The sequence below is a fragment of the Panthera pardus genome, unplaced genomic scaffold, assembly GCF_024362965.1.
Source record: "Panthera pardus isolate Hobbes unplaced genomic scaffold, ASM2436296v1 HiC_scaffold_3, whole genome shotgun sequence".
NCBI lineage: Eukaryota > Metazoa > Chordata > Mammalia > Carnivora > Felidae > Panthera > Panthera pardus.
In genome coordinates, this window is record NW_026526876.1 from 23,106,239 (window position 1) to 23,128,621 (window position 22,383).

Below are 22,383 nucleotides of genomic sequence, written 5' to 3' on the forward strand. Positions count from 1 at the left end.
TGGCAAGGAAAACTCTAGGTAGGGCAACGAAGAATCAGAAATGCTAAGTCGTTTGCTCTAAGTTGCACAATTTATAAGATGAGCAATTGAGCAATTGCCGTCAGCCCAGATCTGTGTCTCCCCCTCACGTTGGCCTCCTTTCCTTGAAGGGCCTGCCTCAAAACCTCAGTGTCGGATGGCTCAGTCCATTAAGCATCCAGCTCCTGACTTCAGAGTTCCTGGGATCCAGCCCCACTTCGGGCCCTGCGCTGACAGTGCAGAGTCTGCGATTTTCTCTCTCCCTCTCTCTGCCCCTCTCTCACTCTCTCTCTCTCAAAAATAAAGAAAAACAACCCACAGCAGTGTCCATTTAATGGGCGATAAATCCCATGCCACATTGTGTTTGTTTATTCCCTAAGGGCAGCCCCGCCAGAGGACTAAATGTTCCTGCTTCCAAGGCAAAAGGCCTGGTGACTGTGGATTAGTGCACGGGGATGTGCATTAGCAGTGCCCTGGAAAGCGGTGAGCCCTTTTACTGCAATCATTTTTGTTTACATCTTGGAGAAGATCATCCTTACTCATCATGGCTCTTATCAGCTGTTTCCCACATAATTTTTTTCCTTGCTCACTCTCTTGTCTCTCTAAATAATCAATGACCAACTAACAGTTCATTTCAGAAGCCCTTCTAGAAAATAACGGGCTTCTTTTTTAACAAAGTGTGTTGAGACGATCGTTTTTCCCATTTAATGATTACATAATGAAAACAACTCAACCTCAGCGTCAGAACTGCTCATTGCCCATTCAGAAGAGCCTTGGGCATTGATGGTTGTGTCTTCTTCCTCTGCGGCCCCTCCATGGCCGTGTCTCTTTGGGCAGATAACCTCTCTAATGCTGGAGGTTATGCAAAATAGAATTTGATGAAACGAGTTGATATCTCTCTGATGCCCCAAAAGTTGCTGATTGTGGAACTGGCAACGGGCAGCTGTGTCCTTAACCTGTCCCCTATAGCTGGCCTCCCTTTCCCACACAAACTGGTATCAGATGGAACCAACAGGTAGCAGAATAAATAATTGATCGATAACATGTGTTTCTAATTCAAACAAAGAGCCTTTACCCACAGTACATAGTGCATGTGACTCAAGTATTTTATGTGGAATTTGTAAGTTTCTGATCACTTTCTGTAAAGAAGTTTTCACAGGGTCAAACCTCTTGGGGCTCTGTTCTGTCCCAAGTTCAAGTTACTTAGATAGTGATTAAGGATGTTTTATAGGCCCCTGTGGTAAATGATAGCGTAGAGGAAAAGCATTCCTTGGCCATGTAATTTAGCAAGACTTAATCTGTTTGGATTTTCATCCACTGGGCTTGCTGAAAACTTTAAATGATTAACCTGTTTCTCTGCAGCCTACAGAGGCTCCAAAGTTAGCATCCAGGGCCTGAGTTCAGTGATTACGCAGCCCGGGTTGCCTTTTTTTTTTTTTTTTTGGAAGCTCCTTAGTCTCAGTCCAGCTCCTTTTTCTTAGGATGACAGATAGACTCTAGATGCAGCATTCTTTCACTGTGCAGTATTTATCAAATAGCATAAATCAATGAGACCAAACAACAAGAGGGCAATAGTTTATTTAACTCAGTTTATTTAAAAATATCCACCAGGTACTCAGCAACTACGAGTCCGTTGAACATCAAAACGTGTAGCCTTGTCAACTTAAACCTTCGGTCTCTGCACAAAAGATCCCAAACCACAGGCATCGCCATTCCCGAGGAAAGGGGGCAGCACAGGGTGATATGATAGGATAGATACTGCTTGCCCTCTGCCAAATTCACAGCCCAAGTCCTAAAAGGATTGTGTTAAATTGCTTAAGAAAAGTAGGAGCCATGCAAGACGAACTTGGGAATCCTCTTGGTTCTAAGTGGTTTCTTACCGAAGAAATGCTCCAAAGCAATGCAGACCAATGATGGTTTCCTGGCACCCGTGATTTTTGCCTCTTCGGGAAAATAGAGGCCCTCGCTTGCTCTCTGCCCACAGATTTATCTGAACTGAATCTCAGTTACCAGCTTTCATGTTCAAAGGCCTCATGCCCAGGAGAATTTCTGCAGAGAATTTGCCAAACACCTCCCTGCGGTTTAATCTGTCCGTCTTGTCTGTGTCATTATCCTTCCTTGTATATTCTGTATGTGGCACCCCAAGTTCTTTTTTCTGGAATATAGGTCACGCTGCTGATTTCAAAATGAAAGTGAGAGAGGAAAGAAAGGCCACACCAAATTTAGAATTGAGGGAGGGCTCTGTGATTTATAGGGTACCAAGGGTGTGTAGGGTGGTTTCTGGGAACGCACAGGTGAAGCTTACCTTACATTAAAAAAAAAAAAAAAGAAAGAAAGAAAGCAGAGGGGCTTATCCACATACCTTCCAGAACATTCAAGCAGAAGAATCAGAGCTTGTAATGAATGGAACCAATAGACTATTTTAAGCCAAAATAAAATTTGGTGCCTCATTATTTAGGCCCAGAGAGTGGCCCAAAGAATCTGCTTGACACATATCCTGGCCAACTCAGAAGTCATGAAATACAAAGATCCAAAGTAAGGGTCTAGATTCCTTGGTCTGTATTTAGAGTCCACTTGAATAAGTTGATGCAGTTTGGTCTCACTAGGAGCCTGAGAAGGGTTATTAGCAGAGTTTTGCTTTTTTTTCCCCAAGCTGTACTTGTGCTTGCTTGCCTGAGTCTCTGTGGATTTCGGTCACTTGCCCTAGTGAAAGTCTTACTGATATAAGTCCGGGGGGAGGGAAGGAAGAAGATAAAGGGCGGCCCCAGAGCGGTCCTAGTCAATCTTCTTATCAAGGTCACTCAGCCGTCAGTGTCTCAGAGGGCTTTCCAGGCCCAAAGTAATTCTTTTGTGTTTGTTTTACAATATACTGGCATTTCCTCAAACGCCCAGAAAATATGTGCTTTCCACAGAGACTGACTCCATCAGATGGAGTTCAAGTTGAACTCCATCAAGTACAAGTTGGACCCAAGTGATCCCTTTATGCGTACTCTCCTATGTTTTCCCTCTCACCGTTCGGTTAGAAACCATTTATTTCCACTCATGCAGAAGAAGTCCGGAGATCTGCAATCTTGGGCTGCCTCTTTCCTACTTTCCTGACGTCCCTTTAAGGGGCGTCTGTGAGGTCTAGGGGAGAAGGATTGATGCAGGGAGTAAAAGGACGTGTGCCACCTCAGACCCAGCAAAAGAGCTTTCTTAAAGGTCACATTCAAGGAACTCTACTGACATCTCCTGGGCCAGATCCATGCCAAGTAAGTATTACCCCCCACCCCCACACCCCCGCCTGCCACCCCTTAGCTGCAAGGGAGACTGGGAAGCATAGTTGCAATTTTTTTTTTTTTTTTTTTTTTTTTAGTCTGGCAAGTTGCTGTCCCATTTGGGAACTGGTTAGTTAGGAAGAAGCAGAGAATGAGATAGATATTTGATGCTATGGAAATTAAAAATATCCACCCCACTGTTTTGTTGTGGGGGCTAAGTGTACATGTGCAAAGCATAAGGTGCTTGATAAGCCGGTGGTACATGAAACAGCATTTCCTTCTCTCTCCCAGATCTCCTTCCCTCTTCAAGGGCCAAGTTCACAGGTGGGGCACACAGCAGAGAATGCCTTGACGCCATAGTGTGTTTCCCGTCTAATTAAGTCCACTGAATACTTTCATCTTGAGGGACAGAATAGCTGCCATAAGAAAGAATATTTGACCTACTTCTCATCATGGACAGAGCTTTTGAAACTAGAATGCCATTTTGCATGGAGCCTTCTTGCAAAGCTTACGGAAACACAACTGCTAATTCGGATATAGCTGTTCTACAAGCTGTTAAAAACCCATAAAAATGTTTATAGTTCTGCCTATGTTCTAATTCTGTAAGAGAGCATCTCCTTTTTTTTTTTTTTTTTTTTTTGGTGCTCTGCACCCAACGCTGACCACATCGGCAGAGTTTGTACTAATCTGAAATACAGGCATATGCACACAATTTTTGCATTACTTTGAGATCTTTATTATTAAGTAACTCGTTGGGGCATCAAAGTATGTTATAAATCTAAACAGAAAATTAGGGACAAATGTTACATGTGAATGCGTATTTTACATTTTATTCTGGGTAGGAGGTCTTAATGGTGGAGACAGAGCACAGCAGAATGTACTCATTGATACGTCTATTCTGATACTAACAAAACCAGAATCATGTCTATTCTGATACTAACCAAACCAGAATCATGGCTAGGCAGAGCCTAGGAAGCAAGGCAAAATGAAGTGAAACTAGATGTGTGTGAAAGGAGCTTAAAAAGTCAGGGGAAGGGCATTTGGATTTGTCGTGGTGCTGGTTGTTTGCTACTTGGTAGACCATAGTACTCTAATTTAGCTGAGTAATCGCGGCTACAAATCCAAATCTGCAATGCATGTGTCATTTTAAAAATGGGTTTTGCATTTCTGAAGCCAAATAGGAAAAAAATTGCATTCTTTAGATCTCTGATATTAAGCTTCAGGACAGTTTTACAACTTGGGACCTGAGCAAAACTCTTAATCCATAAAACAACAGGAATAAAAGATTTGCACATGTGCATTTAGAAAGTAACTTCATTGCTCATAGTCAAAAGAAAAAGAGGAAAAGGAAGGGAGGATGGAAAAAAGAAAAACGAAGAAGAAAAAAAAGAAAAACACTTCACATACCTACCTATTTTACTTTTATTGGTAAGCACAGACTATATGATTCAGTTCAATTTACTTGTGTGCTTTAATTTAAATGGAGAGAGGGGGATAGGGAGCTTTTCCAGAGAAAGCAAAAACTGTGTGTGTACATATATTTAAATAAAATAAACAAAGAAACACTGGGGCATATACTTATTGTCAGCTCAGCAGCAATGTAAAAAAAAGAAAGAAAGAAAGAAAACAAACAGATAACTCTGGATGCAGCTAATAACTGTTTGATTTAAATTTTTTTTAATGTTTATTTATTTTTGAGAGAGACAGAGACAGAATGTGAATGGGTTGGGGCAGAGAGAGAGGGAGGCACAGAATCTGAAGCAGGGTGCCGGCTCTGAGCTGTCAGCACAGAGCCTGATGCAGGGCTCGAACTCGCGAGCTGTGAGATCATGACCTGAGCCGAAGTCGGACGCTCAACCGACTGAACCACCCAGGCACCCTTTAACTGTTCGATTCAGAAAGCTTAAAGTGTCTTTTTACTCATAAGGGATTGGGCTTAAAGTAACCATGATTAACATCTTTTAACACAGAAACAGAGCATACAAATTTATCTCATGTCCTAAAATTTAAGAAATTCCATAGCACTTAGCTTATCCATTTAATAATATGCATAAACATCACATTAATTCTATTTCACAAAATCTTCTATCTACATGATTGTTCCAAGTTCAAAGGAAGAGTTTCTTAAAATCTAGAATTCAAGTCATGTATGTCTTGTAAAGTGACCAAGACAGGAAGCATACCTAACTGCTTCTGGGCACACATAAGTATCTTTCCCCTGCCCTCCCTCCATTATGCTCCCCACCCCCCCATGCCACACACACACACAAAAAAAATGGCTCCATCTTCCAAGAGAAGACGAGAGGTGGACAAAGGAAGCCCCTTATCGTTCATTGCCTTATTTCTGCTCTTCTACATAAAGCCCTTTCTTTGTTGCAGTCAACCAAGGCATTTAAGAGAGAAATACTGCTCTGAATCATGTCCACTCTTCTTCTGCTTTATCAGTGAGAAACAAAACAAAACAAAACAAAACAAACCAACTTCTAGCACTCAACGATCATCACCTGGGTAAGTGGCAGGTGTCTATTTCTCACCGCCACCGCGTCTTTCTCTGCTGATACCAAGACACTACGAGGGGCAAACATCAAACCTGCCAGGTGACTTCAGTTAAATATCTTAACGTTACAATCTACTGGATGCATTTCTCGCATACCTTGGTTGGATGACAAGATGCTTTTATGGGAAACTACTATCGATGTAAAAAATTTGTTATTTATGCTGGCTGCCCATCTTCCTATTTTTATTTATTCCAGTACCCTACCTTTGTTCTCCATTACTGAATACCATACCTCCTATTGAAGATACAACTATATGGTGTAATAAAAGGAGATGAAATTTAAACTAATCAAGTAGGCTCTTAATAGCATCCCTAATACAAAATTTGCTAGCAAAAAAAAAAGAGTTTAAACAATTGGGTACTATGTCATGTTTAGATGATCTTTCACCAGATTTAACATGTTCTTCTTATCCCCTATCACCATGGCACATAGCTATAACATCCCTTAAAAGCCCTTGTATAACTACTCGCCTCGAGGTGACTGGCTACAGAGTAAAATGATTGGGTGGGAGCCCTCGTGATCACAATTTGAACTACATTTGGGATTCTACAGAGATTCTATTTAAAGTCAAGACAGCTTTGTGATAAGGTGCTTCCTTACACTCATCCGTGGCCGAGGTGGTGGTCTCTTCTGGGTTTTCACAACTGCTGACAATGGCAACCGCGCTAAATGACCTTCTTCTGACCTTGGTGTCTGACGTGCCGGGTCCTCGGACCGGAGGGGTTTTTTCCATGTTGTGGAGCTGCTGGTCTTTCCAGTCCAGTTGTTTGGCACTGCAGAAGGGGGCATAGACTTCCACGCTCCCCTCAAACTGTAAGCAGTTCACCTTGTAATACTTTCTCTTAACTTCCAGGACGTCATTGAACCTGTGGCCCCAGAGAATTTCTCGGGGAACGTAGGAACTTCTGGATTGGTGGGAAGTCCCCGTGGAATCACCAGTATAGATAAATGTCACCAAAATCTCAAAGTTATCTTTGGCCACTGCTTTTCGGTCAAGGGCATACAGAGGGCTCTCATGGTCAATTTCATGAACAATAGTTACTGGTGTGACAAGAATGATCTGATCATTAACCAACTTTAGGTCTTTAAAGGCCATCGTCATCCGCCCTTCGCTGTCTTCTGTGTAGCGGAGAAGTTGGGCTCTCACTGTGCCTTCTACCACGTGGTTTGGTCGGAAATCACCAATGCGCCACATGAGGCAAAGTTTCCCGTCTCTCATCCCTATGAGTGCAAAATAGCTAAACCGAATGGTTTGGGCTCTCTTTCGAGCGGTTGCCATTTTGGCTAAGGCGGCTCCAATGATGAAGGTATTTATGATGCAGCTCAAGATGGACTGAAGGATCACCATGAGTACGGCCACAGAGCATTCTTCAGTGACACAGCGGTAACCGTAACCTATGGTGGTCTGGGTTTCCAGGGAGAATAAAAATGCCGCGGTGAAGGAATGGACGTTGTCAACACAAGGTGTGATGTCTGGATCATTTAACAGATCACCGTGATGAAAGGCAATGAGCCAGAAGATAGAGCCAAATATCAACCAGGAGAGAATATAGGATAAAGAAAATATCACAAACATGTGGCGCCACTTGGTATCTACCAGGGTGGTGAAAATGTCAACCACGTAGCTCCCCCATTCTCCAAAAATGTGCTTGAAGTACACATTACAGCTGCCATCTTTGTGGAGCAGACGTCTTCTGGCTCTTCTCTTCTCAGCTACGATGTGCTCTGGGGGGTAGCCTGGGTATTTGGGGTCCACGTTTACAATCGGATAGCTGCTGCCGTAATAGCTCATCCTTCCCTATGTCCTTCAAGCATCCAGGTGGATTTCGTAATAGTAATAGTTCTATTCCTATCTGTTGATTTAAGTTTTCAGTTAAGATCTGCAAAAAAGAAAATTAAATACACTTCAGCTTTAGATTTTAATTTCCATCTTTGTAGCAATTTGCCAAATTTGAAGCAATTTCATGCCGTCTGAAATGGTGAAGGCTTCATTTGAACGGCAGAGACATTCAGTATTGATTACTCCTTTCAGTTTAGAATTCAGTTCAGTCATTATAGGAACAAAATATGTAATTAGAGAAAATAACATTTTTATATATGCACAAGGCTTGGGTAAACACTATGATTATCCCAAATGAAGACTCACTACCTTTTCTGACCTGATATAAACAAAAGTCTTGGGTTGTTTTTTTTTTTTTTTTTCGCTCTTCTGACATGAGGGCACTTAGAAAACAAAGCCATCTATAATGTAAAAAGGCAAAACACAATTCACATATTTGAATAGCAGCCTTAACAGCCTTCTGTTTAAGTCAGATGGTTTTTCTTCTTCCTTTTTCTTAATGTTTTTATTTATTTTTAAAACAGAAGGAGAGAGAGGGCACGCAAGGCAGGGGAGGGGCAGAGAAGGGAGACAGGATCTGAAGCAGGCTTTGCCCTGAGAGCAGAGAGCCCAGTTCAGGCTCCAGCTCAGAAAGTGTGAGATCATGGCCTGAGCCTAAGTCAGACGCTTAATCGACTGAGCCACTCAGGCACCCCCAGATGGGTTTTCTAAAAAGGACGCAATGAAGCATCACCACCTTCATGCTAACGTGTAACTTACATACTCGTTGCTGCAGACTTTCACCTCCAGCGACTGCTGCCTCCCTTCTCTTCCACGGAGGTTTTGCTTCCTTGTATACTTCCCAGGACAGAACAGAACTGACAGGGATGCTATTTCAGATTCAAGTCCTTTCCCCTAACCCCTTTAGTTTTAAGAGGAGGAAAAAAAAAAAAATTTCTTAACCCCAGAGGAGTTAAAACCACGCCCAGGTAAGCTTTCAATAAGGTATAAAATTGCTTCTGCTTTTGTCTCATGACATCCATCCTTTTTTTTTTTTTCCTCTTCTTTTTTTGGACACTGCAATCTCTTCTCTTTCCCTCTCAAAAGAAGCCAAAAATTTGCCAAAGTTCTAATCTTGTTTCCCTCTTAAAGGGAGCTTACTACAATTGGACCCTTCTCTCCAGCTCTGACATGTATTTCTGATGTTTTCACAGCCATCTGTAAGCAAAATCATTTTTCCCCCTCCCAATTCAATCTTTAAAAGATCAGGGTAGAACATACAGTTCTTATCGCTTTTAGCATCCGTGGAATAGGCCAGTGGTTTTCCCAGCTCAAGTCTGAAAGTAAGTTTTAAAACTTCAGTGTTAAATGGCCTTTAGCTACTTCTATGCCAGAAAAAAAAAAAAGTCACTGCAGCCCAATTTAATGGTGTATTAATTATTAGAATATGCTTTCCCCATAATCTGCCTGTGCCAGTTGGGGGCAGGGAGGATAAGGGGGAGAAAAGATTCCCACTAGAGAATCCAGCCACTGCTGTATAGAAAATGCAGTGAGAGTAAACACTATTGCGGACATCGAGACCCCTCCCCGTGAAACCAATGAAGGAAATTAATCACTAGCTACTTATCCAACACCTTCCCTGCAAAAGGGAGCAAAGAGTTAACTTCCTTCCAGTCAATAGGAATCATTTTTCTTCTTCTCCAGGGATCAGGCCCACTGGACAATAAACACTTTGTTTCGGGGACCACTGTGAGGATGAACTCTGTTTTCAGCCAAAACATCCTGTAAAGCATGTACACATTTCTCTCCGTCCATCCCCATGCCCCCAGCCTGAGCCTTCTGCCCACTTGTCCTCCAGATATGTTTTGAGTCATAATATCCCCTCCTTTATCCCCAATCGGGTTTTTGGAGAGATGATTGCCTAATCTCAGGATGTGACCCAGGGCTGACAAAATGCTTACCGGAATGTTGAACATAAAATATTTCCACAAATTTTGTTCACAACACATACCTAGGTTCCTGTGTGATTTGTTAACTGAGTGACACTTTCCTAACAGAAGAAAGCTGCCGAAGGTTCCTCCGTCTCCATTCTCTCAGCTGATCACCGGAGGCATGAGAATGGGACCAATTCTAATCAAAGGCACGTATGATTGGAAATTAAAAAGTCGATTTGGAGATAGAATCGCTTCCTTGTTAAAGGCCCCCAACCCAGCTCCTTTGAAAGGGAACCGCACACCCTGTGGAAGTCTGAGAATAAGAAAACGCAGTTCATAAATCAAGAGCTACTGTGTGACTCTGCTCTTTTCTACTGCCAAGAGAAAAAAAAGAAAAGGTTTTTATTTGAAATGGCATGCAGTTTGAATTCCAGCAGTGCCAACGACTGTTACAAACAAGCTATTTTAAAAACACCTTCAACAGCATGCTAATTGGTGAATGAATTTTCAATTAATACAAGCTGTAAGGGAGCAAATTTGATGATGTGCAAAATTTATTTCTAAATAATGGAATCGTTTCAGGGAGACAAGTTACAGCTGTGAGAGTTCTGCCCTAAACCCACCGTGCCCTGTGCCCCTGCCATGGCCCACCATGTTGAATTGATCATTTATTCCAACTTATCCAGAGAAAAGCCTTCAGATTCTGTTTAGATGCCTGCATTTGATTCGTTGACTGGCCAACCATGTGCATGATACATTTTCTAAAAGAGATGGTCTTTTACACTAAATGCCAGATTATAAATAAACTAGTTTAATGAGTCTTAACCATTTCTCAGATTACCCAATGGCAAAGAATTTTATGGATGACCTTTCGTCAAAATGACTTGACAAAAATGTTTATTAATCTCTTGTCTCATATGTTGTGTTAATTTGAGCACTTTCCCAATTTTTTACCATTAAATAATAGAGGCTAAGACTTGTGGGTTGGCTGGACATTCTATGTGTAACATGCACGTTTCTTAGGATGAAAACCCAGCTTTGAAAATGCCTCCATGCATTCATAATCATCTCATCACCTTCCATTCCGTCACGAAAAATCATTTGCGATGTACCTATTTCTGTATGTCTTTTTGCATGTTCTTGCCCTCTAGCAACCAATGGTGACTGTATCACTGGATGTGAAATTCCATTTTTTATTAAAAATGGGAATTTGAGCACTGTAATGACAAAATTGTGGAATACAAAGTTCAGAAGGAAGTGCTGAATCTGGGGTCCCCCTTCGGTGCCAGTTTCAAATTATTTGCCAGGTGACTAATGACAAAGGCAGGAAAAAAAAAAAAGACTGCAATTTCTTTGTCGTGCACGGAGTTCTCCTATAGGAGCAGCTAGAGTTAAGGGGCAAGGCAGGTCAGGATGCTGGGCTGTTTCCTGAGAATGCTGTCGAAGTCATTACAATTTTCTCCACACCACAGAGACGACCCAGAGAAAGTTCGAGGGGTCAGCAGACCCGATCCTGACAGCGACTGTTTTCAAACCCCATTCATTGTGTTACGTTCAGACATAAAAAAAAAAAAAAAAAAAAAAGCTTTGTAATTTACTTTGATGAGGGGGATCTGCTTTTAGCCCTTAGTATTCTAGATCTTTATACGAATTCGGGGAGAAACCATTACTGATTTAGCAAATTTCAAATGGGCTATCCACATGACAGGGAGTATTTGCAACAGCACAAGTGAGCATCCTCCCTATCTGACCCCATTTCTTGATACGCAGAAGGACCTCAGTCAGATGCACCCATTGTGAAGGGATCCCTCTGCCATTTTGCCAGTCTCTCAAATTCAGCAATCTACCAAGCAGACTGCTCTCATTGATAGTTCTTCACACTTAAACTTTTCCTCAGCATGGTGACGATGCAACAAAATGGTTAAAACTTTCTAATCCCATGTCACTTTGAAAATAAAATTCAGGGACGCCTGGGTGGCTCAGTCAGTTCAGCGTCTGACTTCAGCTCAGGTCGTGATCTCACAGCTTGGGAGTTCAAGCCCCGTGTCAGGCTCTGTGCTGACAGCTTGATGCCTAGAGCCTGCTTGGGATTCTGTGTCTCCCTCGCTCTCTGCCCCTCCCCCACTCATGCTCTATCTCCCTCTTTCTCAAAAATAAATAAACATTAGAAAAGTAAATTAAAGGGGCTCCTGGGTGGCTCAGTTGGTTAAGCATCCACCTTCGGCTCAGGTCGTGATCTCACTGTTTGTGGGTTTGAGCCCCGCGTCGGGCTCTGTGCTGATAGCTCAGAGCCTAGAGCCAGCTTCAGATTCTGTGTCTCCCTCTCTCTCTCTGCCCCTCCCCCACTCATGCTCTGTCTCTCTCAAAAATAAGCAAAAAAAATTAATTAATTAAAAAAATAAAGTAAAATTCAATCTTACCTTTAGCATCTACTTAATAAAAATATTTTAATAGTGACATGAATTGTCATTGTATAATTTGAGATACGCCACAGAGAATGTTCTAAATATCTCTGGCGAAATTCAATTATTAATGCCCCTGGCCTTTGATATTCACAAGTAACTTCTGGAGCACGTACACCATTTACGCGAGGTCATCGGTAATCAAGTTACTTTCCTGGCGACTATTAGATGAGATAAATTTTAGTGGACACATGAGAGCTGATGAGGCAGAGAGTAGAAAGGGTGGCCTAGATTCTGTGTGCAGGTCATTGTCTTTAGAGACTGGCTTGAGGGCAGCTCTGTGGCGTGTGAAGGGGGCCAGAGCAAGAACCTGTGGTCAGAAGGCACTTGTGGGTGGGCCCTGGCCGCTGAGGAGGAAAGAAGGACGGAGTTCATGGGATAGGACAGAACCCAAACCAGTTAGGTTATTTTGCTCAAAACCTATTCCACAATGTATTGCCTTGGAATTATGCTAGAGCCTGGTCTTGCCTGGAATCCTCCAAAGACATTCAGACACAATTAGGTGGAGCTCTTCATTCAGCCATTGAACACCTGCTTCGCCCAGAACCCACTAGATACTGCCCAGACTTCTCCAAATACTCCCTGTCTCCCAAATTTCAAACAGTTTCTCCTTTGTTGACATTCCATGGCCTTCTCCTGTTTCTCCTCAGCTGCTATCATCCCCAGAGCAGGTCTCGGATTGAGCTCCAGCCTTTAACCCCTCTGTTCAAACTTCTGCCGTCTAACTTCTCAGTGATGAAAGACTTTACCTCTTTCCTGATAGAACTCTACAATCTCTCCTGAATCAATTTAAGAAAGTCTTGTGCCAGTTTAAGACAAGAAAGGGGGTTCTGCTATGCTACGAGCAAACAACCGGACTGAATCCTGGAGCTGGGAGGGAGAAACAGAAACCAGGTGTTACAACATTGCTGGTAACTTTATCTGGATGGCCTCTTTCTAGCCCATTTTTTTCTTATGTAATATCTACAACCTAATCATAAATCTGCCATATCCAAAAATGATGCTCTGTTTTGTAAAGAAGTAGGGAAGTCTGGAATTATGTTTCCCCATTTTCTGGATGTCAAGATCATACAAAAGCAGTAAGAATTATAACTGCAGGGCTGCCTTGGTAGCTCAGTTGGTTAGGCATCCGACTCTCGGTTTCGGCTCAGGTCATGATCTTGCCGTTTGTGAGTTTGAGCCCCATGTCAGGTTCCAAGTTGACAATGAGGAGCCTACTTGGGATTCTCTCTCTCTCTCTCTCTCTCTCTCTCTCTCTCTCTCTCTCTCTCTTTCCCTCTCTCTGTGTCCCTCCCCCACACATGTTCTCTCCCTCTCTCAAAATAAATAAATAAATTTTAGGGGCTCCTGGATGGCTCAGTCGGTTGAGCGTCTGACTTCAGCTCAGGTCATGATCTCATGGTCCGTGAGTTCGAGCCCCGCATCAGACTCTGTACTGACAGCTCAGAGCCTGGAGCCTGCTTCACATTCTGTGTCTCCCCCTCTCTTTGCCCCTCCCCCACTCAGTCTCTGTCTCTATCAAAAAATGAATAAACGTTAAAAAAATTAAACAAAAATAAACTTTAAAAAAAAATTAAAAAGAAAAATTATAATTCCAAATTATTTTGCCTTAAAAATGAATGATCTTAATAAGCAATAGTCTGAAATACAATGTTTTTTGGTCTTGTAGAGAAATCCTGAATTGAGAGACAGACTTCCAATTCCAGGTCTGTCCCCAGTATCTGGAGTGGTTCATGAAAGTAACTTTTCTCAGAACCTCAGTGCCCTCGTGCATGATACGGGGATAAGAACACCTATGTGACTGAGTTATTGTGAGTTTGATCGAGATAGTGAATGGGAAGCCATATTTCACTGTGCCAACCTCATGGTAATTACTAAATAATTATTGTTTGAATGTGAATCTTGTGAAGACTCAGTTTCCCTCTCAGTAAAATATCAGAACATCTGCTTGAACCCTATCAAGGAGCTTTCCACTTGCCTGACCGAAGGGTTGACAATGTGGCTCCCAGCAGATACTTCTATTTTAAATTCAGGGGTGGCACCACTGTTTCCTACTACTGAGCTACAGGGGCCAATTCTCCCATCTTTCTAGCTGCCCAAAGCGCCAGCGACTGGATCGTATTCCTTTCCTTTTCACAACTGTCACCAAATGGGAAATCCCCTACTCCTTGTCCTCAACACAGGTGCACGCACACATACCCCTACCCCACAACACACATACACACTTCCATATACATGCATGCACATACTTTCAACTCAATGATAAAAATGCATTGCTTAAAAAAAAAAAAAAATCGTGCTGCTATTCCCTCTGAGCAACCAAGCTAAAGGAAACAAGACTGACAAGCTTAGCAAAGTCAACAGATTAAAGAAATCCATTAGGTAGTTATCATGTGGATTTTTTGTCTTAAAAGGTATGGGCATGTTTTACTAAAATAGTTCTGAAGGTTTCTCTTGTTCTTATCATGATAATCAGCCCATCCCTGTCTTGGTTGGACGCCAGCCTGGGTTGCTCAGAAGGGTGCTCCTTTGAGCTGCAGAAGCTGGATGTCATGAGATCTTACGTCCCTTTAAGAGAATGCAGTCCAACCTTCATGTGTCAGGTTCCCCAGTGGCGTCTAAAGGTCTCCAATGGGAATTTGTTGCTGATTGTTTTCATTCTTGTCTTGTCTTTTATTCATTTTTTTTTCAATTACACTCCTACTGTGTGCCAGACCCACCCACTTTTAGGAATTAGCGAGAGTCCCACTTACGCGGAAGGCGCATTTGAGGATTGGCAAAAGGAAGCACTAACTCAGAGAGAATGGCCCGCAGCAAGGAGAGAGGGCGCAGTTTAACCCGGGCGATCAGAGAGTGTTTGGTGCCCACTTGGCATCCAAGTGAGAATGTGCTCTTCACTTCTCCTGCCTGTGGCCTTCAGTAAGAAAGTTCTCGACTCAGGCCTCGTTCTCTGTTGTATTTTGTTTGTTTGAGACACAGTCACTATCTAGTCGTTAAGGCTTTCGCTATTTACAGGTGTAATCTGGCTGCTGCACCCTTTGCTCTAAGCTAATTTTAAGAACCGGTTCTCAGAAGAACCTATCATTACAGGAACGCATCTGCATTTTATCGCTAAAGTCAGGCTTTCCTGATCGGGTAAAAACCTGGTTTTACCAGGTCTACATAACAGCCTTCTAACTCATCTCTTGCCACCTTTATCCAGAGTGATAGTTCTCACCTAAAATGTAAATCAAATACTCCTTCTCCTGCTACCATGGATCCAGTCGAAGCTCCATATTATGGTCCTGCAGTAGCTCTGTTAAAGGACAAGAGCATGGGGATCAAAGACTTAGATTCTGATCATGGTTCCACATCTCAGCTGCATGATACCAGCATCTTACAGATATCTTTCAGCTTCCTTTTCTTTATTTGAAACATAGGGACAATCGGTGACTCTCAAAACGCTTTTCATAAGGAAAAAATGGCGTAATGTAAAAGATCACAATGGTTAGCATCTTGGAAGCTGTCTTTATTTGTAGTCTCTGTTTACCCCTTAATTTGAATGCCTATTTCTCCTCTGTTTCTTATAATAGCTTACAATACTGGGTCTTTTTCTACTCTGGGATAGATGGATATCTGAACTACAATATGAAAAAATGAATACGACTAAATAAGAAGAAGGAGAAAAAGAGTTTTCCGGGCAGAGGAACAGCATTTGCAAAGAGTCTGTGACTCAAGGACGCACAGGGCATGCTTTCCAAAGAACTGAAATCAAGGAGAGAGGGAGCTGAAGCTGGAAATGAAAGTGATTGAAGTATCTTAACTAACAGTACAGCATAACAAGGTTTCTATTTTTAAAAAGACCACTCTGGGGCGCCTGGGTGGCTCAGTCGGTTAAGCGCCCGACTTCAGCTCAGGTCACGATCTCATGGTCCATGCGTCCCGCGTCGGGCTCTGGGCTGATGGCTCAGAGCCTGGAGCCTGCTTCGGATTTTGTGTCTCCCTCTCTCTCTGCCCCTCCCACGTTCATGCTCTGTCTCTCTCTGTCTCAAAAATAAATAAATGTTAAAAAAAAAAAAATTAAAAAAAAAAAAAAAAAAGACCACTCTGGCTGTCCAATGGAAAATTGGCTGGAGAAATTTAAAAGCAGGCATGGGGAGTGAACCAGGAAAGTATTTCAATGATCAAGTAAGAGGTGACGGTGGTCAGGATTAGGACGCTGCCAGTGGAAGTGGCAGAAGCCACTTATCACCACAGTGTTTCTTTACCAGCGCCTGGAGCAGAGTCACATGACCCTGGAGGGACCAATCAGAACTTCACAAACAAGTCTTTGACTCTTGAGGAAGTGATTGATACAAGGGTACTGGACCCTATTATTTGAGGCAACGTCAGGGAGTCAAGAAGCCAGCCGTGAGGTGGCGCGTCTAAGTTTCTCTACAGAAGGGTACAAGTCGCAACTCGTAGTGAGACGGTCCCTCAGGTAAGATGCCCATTTTGCCTTGCTTCTTGCTTTGGCTCATATCAGGTTTTCTCTTTTCATACAAAGAGGCAAGAGTATGGTCTAATCAGTCTCCCTTACTCCTATCACATAAACCAGCAGCAAGTCCTATGGGCTCGCCTCCAAAATAGATCTTGGGGTGCCTGTGTGGCTCAGTCAGTTAAGTAACTGACTCTTGATTTCGGCTCAGGTCATGATCTTAAGGTCATGGGGTTGAGTTCAGTGTCGGGCCCCATGCTGACAGTACAGGGCCTGCTTGAGATTCTCTCTCTCCGTGTCTCTCTTTGCACATGCTCTCCCACTCTCCCACTCTCTCTCTCTCCCACTCTCTCTCTCTCTTACTTTCTTCAGTAAAGTTCTTCTTCCCCTCTCCCACTCTCTCTTGCACATTCTCCCTCTCTCTCTCTCAAAATAAATAAATAAACTTAAAGAAAGAACAAAGTAGATCTTAAATCTAATCAGATCTCCTGGTAGTCCAAACCACCATATCTTCAGTGGACCACTAAGAGATCTTCTTTGCCTGCCTTTGCACTTTAATCTACTCTTTTTGAAAATAAAATCAAAACATGTCACTCCCCTGCTTAAAACCCTCCAGCACCTTTCCACCCTTCCCATTGCAATTAGAGTAGTTTGCACAATCTGTGTTATATACACAGCATATACCTCTGACTCTGCCCACCTCTTGAAATTACTTCCTACCATTCTCCTTCCCACTGTTCACTCCCTAACATCACCGTGTCTCCCTCTTTCACTGACACAAAGGTCCACAAGTTATAGCCTAAGGGCCAAATCGGGCTCACCTCTCGCTTTCATAAAATTTTATTGGAACACATTCAGACCATTGTTTGTAAAATGGTCTACAGCTACTTAGTGTCATGCTACCACTGCTGACTTGAGTAGCTGCAACAGACACACATGATTCACGGAGCCAATATTTTTATTATCTGACTCGTTACAGAAAAAGTCTGCCAAGTTCCACTCTAACACCCAAGGATGCTCTGCCTCAGGGCCTTTGTACCTCCTTTTCTGCCTGTGTGACGTCTTATTTATCATCACTGAAGTCTCATCTTTAATGTCACCTTTTCAGAGGGGCCGTATCTGATGAGGATGTGAACTAAAATCCTCCCCCACATCATTCTTTTTTGTGTTGTTAGCATGATTTTCACGTCAAAACACTCGCCACCAGTGATGGATTACATGCTTGTTGGCTGGAGTGCCCCATGGAATAGACTGTAAGCTCCATGAAAAAAAGATCCTCTTGTCTTCTTTGCCCCTGTATCCCCAGCAGCTAGGGTAACATGTGGCATGCAGGTATTCACCAATTATACATCGAAGGAATGAACTAATAACTAATTGAACAATATACTATCCTTAAGGAGATTTTAGTTCTAGTAAAAGAATCAGCATTCTTAGAAGTGTAGACCATCAGCGCTGGTAATTCTGCAAACATCAGCTCTCAGTTCCTTCCACTTACCTGGCCTCTCCCCTGTCCTAGCTGCCAGTTCACACATAGTTTTTTTAAAAAAAAATCACACTGTTTATTTAGGTTAGCAGCTTCCCTAGAACTGTGGATTTCAGTATGATAATGCCCGCAGCTATGCTGCAGAACTCTGGAACTCTGGAGTCGGGGGAAAAAAAAAAAAAAGAAAGAAATCAAGCTTGGCACTAAAAAGTGTTTAATAAAATTTGTTAAAGCCATGATCGAATTATTAGAAATGTGGTTCCCCTTACACGGATGCCTGTTATTATACTGTCATTTTAAAGATATGCTCAAATATAATATATATTATATATTTAATTTGAACTATTTCTGGAGGTAATTTGGCAGATGCGACAATAGTCTACGAATTTCATGCAGCCACTGATCCGGCAACTCCATCTGTAGCAATTTATCCTAAAGAAATGATCATGGGTGAGCATAGAGACATGGCTAATTTGTACAACTATTTGTAGTAGCAAATTTTGGCCAGGGTCTCACCATCTAATAAATGTGGGATTGTTTCATAGGTAATGGTACAATCATAACATTACTCGTTACTTTTAATGTGCCCATTAAAAGCGATGGAAGAGAACGAGAGAAAAAAATGTGAAACATATTGTCTGGTAGAAAAAATAAAACAGGGCTTAAAAAAAAATCCAGGGCTGTAAAACAGCTTGTATGATAGTATTATATATATATGTGTGTGTGTGTGTGTGTGTGTGTGTGTGTGTGTGTATACACACACACACACACACACACACACACATATATTTAAATATATTTAAAACAGAGAACAGACAGTATGATATGCAACAAAATGTTAATTGTGGCCCTCTCTGTTTGGTATGATTATTTTTTCTCCTCCTGTTTCTTCTATTTGCTTATTTACATTTTACAGGGAACACACATTACTTTAACCAAAAAAAAAAAAAAAAAAGAAAGAAAAAGAAAAAGAAAAGAGAGATAGGTATTTTCAGTTGGTAGTTTGAAGTGTATCAATTCTGAGGCTTCACAAAGGGAAAGCAAACCAATAGCAATCTAAAAGCATTTATTAGGGCCTTTAAAAGGCAGCTATAAATAGCCCAGGGAGGCAGACAGTCCTACAGACGTTTAAAGTCAGACATTGATGCTGTAATTTTTGCTGGAACAATTCACAGAAACAAATATAGTGACATTTAATTCATCTAAGTAAAACCAGATCTCATTTAAAACAAGGAGGGGGGATGGAGGGGGAGTCGGGTCAGATTTGGCCACTGGAGACTGATTGCAGAAATCATGAAAGCAGTTGGTAACAAATCAGGGATACATAAAGCAGAGGTAAAATTAAACAGGCATCAAATACAATCCTCCCTCTCAGTGCCCCCTTTTCTCCCTTCCCCATTCCAAAACATATTAAACCGTTAATACCTTCATTTCTTGGCTTGGGATACCAAAGTCTGTTTTAGGCATCTCTCTTTTATCTTAATATTTTCAATAACTTTGGAAAGAAAATGTTAAAAGTTGTGCTATTTTGCAACTTTACTACTTTAAGGCCTATGTTGTTAGATTTTAAGACCCAAGGAAACGGTCCTTGGAAATGGATGAATTTGAGAAGGGCAGTTAGGCATTTATGATGTAGATTTGCCTAACTAGACAGCCCTGGCCGGTGCTTAAGAATTCATTTTCATGAACTCCAAAACCTCATTAAGACACGTCGGCCAGCAGTACAACACAGAGTCTTTCTGCAAGTGTAATCTACCACCACCCAGCTTGCACAGACCTGGGGGAGCACCTTACACCTTCAGAGCCTTGGGCTTCACCCCAATCATTTGGACTCCCTTCCCTCCCCCCTCCCCATCACCACTTGATCCTTCTACATCCTCAAGATAGAGATCTACCACCTTTCAAGAATTGAGACACTGGGTTTTGACAGGCCTGAGACTGAGTTCAGATGTCTGCTTGATCATTAGTGACACTGTGCATTTGTGCATAAATGACTCGACCTCGTCAAGCCACGATATACCCATCTGAAAAATGCAAATCATAGGACTTCTATGAAGATTAAATGAAGCTGTGTTCCCAAATCTCCTTTCACGGGGCTGGTACTTAATAAATATTTAATTGCAATGCTTGTAGCTATGACTATAGTTCAATCAAGTATAGATCTAGAGGAGAGAGAGAGAGAGAGAGAGAGACTGCCATTTTTTGAATGATAAATTACTATTAGATTGGCAATTTCCCAGGCTTGTTTGAAAGTTGCCTTCTAGCACCCAATTGTCTCGACATCACCTTTAGGGAGACAAGACAGAGCTGCCCAGAAAAACCACAAGTATCATTAAGAATAGATGTCATTATGTACTACCCACTCACCTTGCTTTCTAAATGCCAGCACCTCTGACCGAACTTTCATAGCTCCCGTATAGTTTGATTCGGGAGCCACTTTGGTGGAACCTAACGGTGCATTCCAAAACAAATGTAATCTATGGAAAACATATGTGCTGTGACTTTTGACCTTCTTCGAGTTTGGTGTTTATGGTATTCCAACAGAATACCCGGTCCTATCACTCTGTTGGTATTTTCCAATTTTGTGAGAACTGCCTGCAAATTGCCCTCTTTGGAAATTTACAGAGAATCTATTTATTAACCTATTCAATCTGCTGGGGATCACTGAAGTCACACATGTGATTTTGCTAGTAGACCAGGAACTCCCTGGATAGTGTCTACAACTTTAACCTTTAAATGATTGAGTTTCCACTTTAAGCGGTCAAAATGAAAACTCAGGACATCTTCGTTGGGGAGAAACATAAGGCAACTGTTACCGGTTCGGATCTTAATTTCCATTGTCCCTTGTGGATGCCGATAAATTGGGAAGGTCTTTAAAATACAGGACAAAAGATCTCCCTGGGAAGATCCAGATAGATAGCCAATTGAGGTAATACCTTAAGCCGTGTGTTGCCTATCACACGAGATTAGCTTTATCAGCCTTTTCAAGGGCACTTGGCAAAAAAGCATTGCCACTTACTACCGATAATAAACGACTTAAGTAGCTGATGGAAATCAGTGCCTTTGACAGACTCTCAAATTTTCACGCATTTCATCTTCTATACTTTCTCCATCGGTTATAGTCCTGTCTCCACGGCAGTGGTATAGAAGCAGAATGAAGCTGGAAGGTTTGATGCTGTTATCTATGAATGCCTATACAAACAGAGGTGACCCAAATTAGCAATACTTCTCTTAGAAAGGAAAAGTGATACTATTCTCAGTGTATTCATTGTGATGGACACTAGGGAGTTTAGTGTGGGCCAGACAGGGACGTTTTCCCCCTCAACCTCATGGCAAACTATTTAAGCCTTCATTGTAAGAGACTGTTTCACTTAGCTAAATATATCAATGCCTACAGTGAGCTAGAAAAGATCGTGGAAACAGCCTTTGTGTATTCTTCGATTCGATTAACATTTAACTAATCTGAGGCATTGTGCGAGCTATCACTGAGGATCATGAAGACTATTACTGCCCTGGAGGAGCTCCATCTTGCCAAGTATACCACAGACATTTTGTCAAGGCAACCCGCCGGAGAGTGGAGGCATCTGTGGTAGATTAGTAACGACATGGCATGATGCTGTAGCTGCAAAAGAAAGGTGGTTGGGTTTGAGACCTTTCCTAGCATTTAAGGTGCAGAGGTGCTTCCCCAGCATTCTGCTTTGGTGGTCAGTTCTTGATTTTGTAGGCTAATGAAGGAAGATGGTGCTATAGATAAGCCACAGAAGGAAAGCAATGAGAAATCGATTTGCATTTGGCTTGGAATAAATCATATGCTTTGGAAAGAATGCCCCATTTCGGTACTTTGCAGGCTATTAAAATGATTTTTCTGTTCCCTGGATTCAAGCTATCAGACAGGCAGGATGTAATCAAGGGGAACATTCTGGGCAGTTGAGCAAAAGGCAGTTTAGGAATTTTTATTTTTAATTTCTTGGGCTAATTCATCCAGCAGATAATCTGCCTATGGAAATTTAAGTGGTGCTTGGCTTGAACAAATAGATTTCCCACATCCAAATCAAAATTCATTCTGAGCCAAGAATGTACACAGCATAGCTATATGTGAAAAGGTTTCCAATATATTCTGAAAGTTCAACAATTTTTAGCTACTGATTTTATTAAAAATTATTCATACCATTGTAACGGTAGCCGACATGGCCTCCCTTTATTTGAGACTGATTGGAGGAGGGGATGGAAAAGAACGCTTTCTCTGGTAATGTGATTACCTTTTGCTTCAACTTTATAAAAATGCCACTTTGCACCCATGTCTGGTAGATAACATTTCTGAAAAACTCATTCAACAGATGAGCCTTGGCAATGCTGCAGAAGTTTAAAATCTTAATGGAAAGAATATGCTATGAAC

At 41.9% G+C, this 22,383-nt stretch overlaps 1 protein-coding gene and 1 long non-coding RNA gene across 7 annotated transcripts in view; one reads left to right on the plus strand and one right to left on the minus strand.

Moving 5' to 3' along the window:
• LOC109277025 (uncharacterized) overlaps window positions 1-22,383 on the plus strand; it is a 125,426-nt gene that overhangs the window by 22,795 nt on the left and 80,248 nt on the right. The window lies entirely within an intron of this gene.
• Window positions 3,988-22,383, minus strand: part of KCNJ16 (potassium inwardly rectifying channel subfamily J member 16) — an 87,895-nt gene continuing 69,499 nt past the window's right edge. For 3 of the 6 annotated variants that reach the window (XM_019466403.2, XM_053893402.1, XM_019466402.2), the window contains exons 2-3: window positions 8,433-8,574; window positions 3,988-7,713 (exon numbers count right to left, since the gene is read on the minus strand). In XM_019466403.2, coding sequence (XP_019321948.2) covers window positions 6,366-7,625 — 1,260 coding nt within the window. In that variant the 5' untranslated portion in view covers window positions 7,626-7,713; window positions 8,433-8,574 and the 3' untranslated portion in view covers window positions 3,988-6,365. The remainder of the gene's footprint in view (window positions 7,714-8,432; window positions 8,575-22,383) is intronic. The other 3 variants (XM_053893403.1, XM_019466404.2, XM_019466400.2) reach the window with 1 other exon arrangement.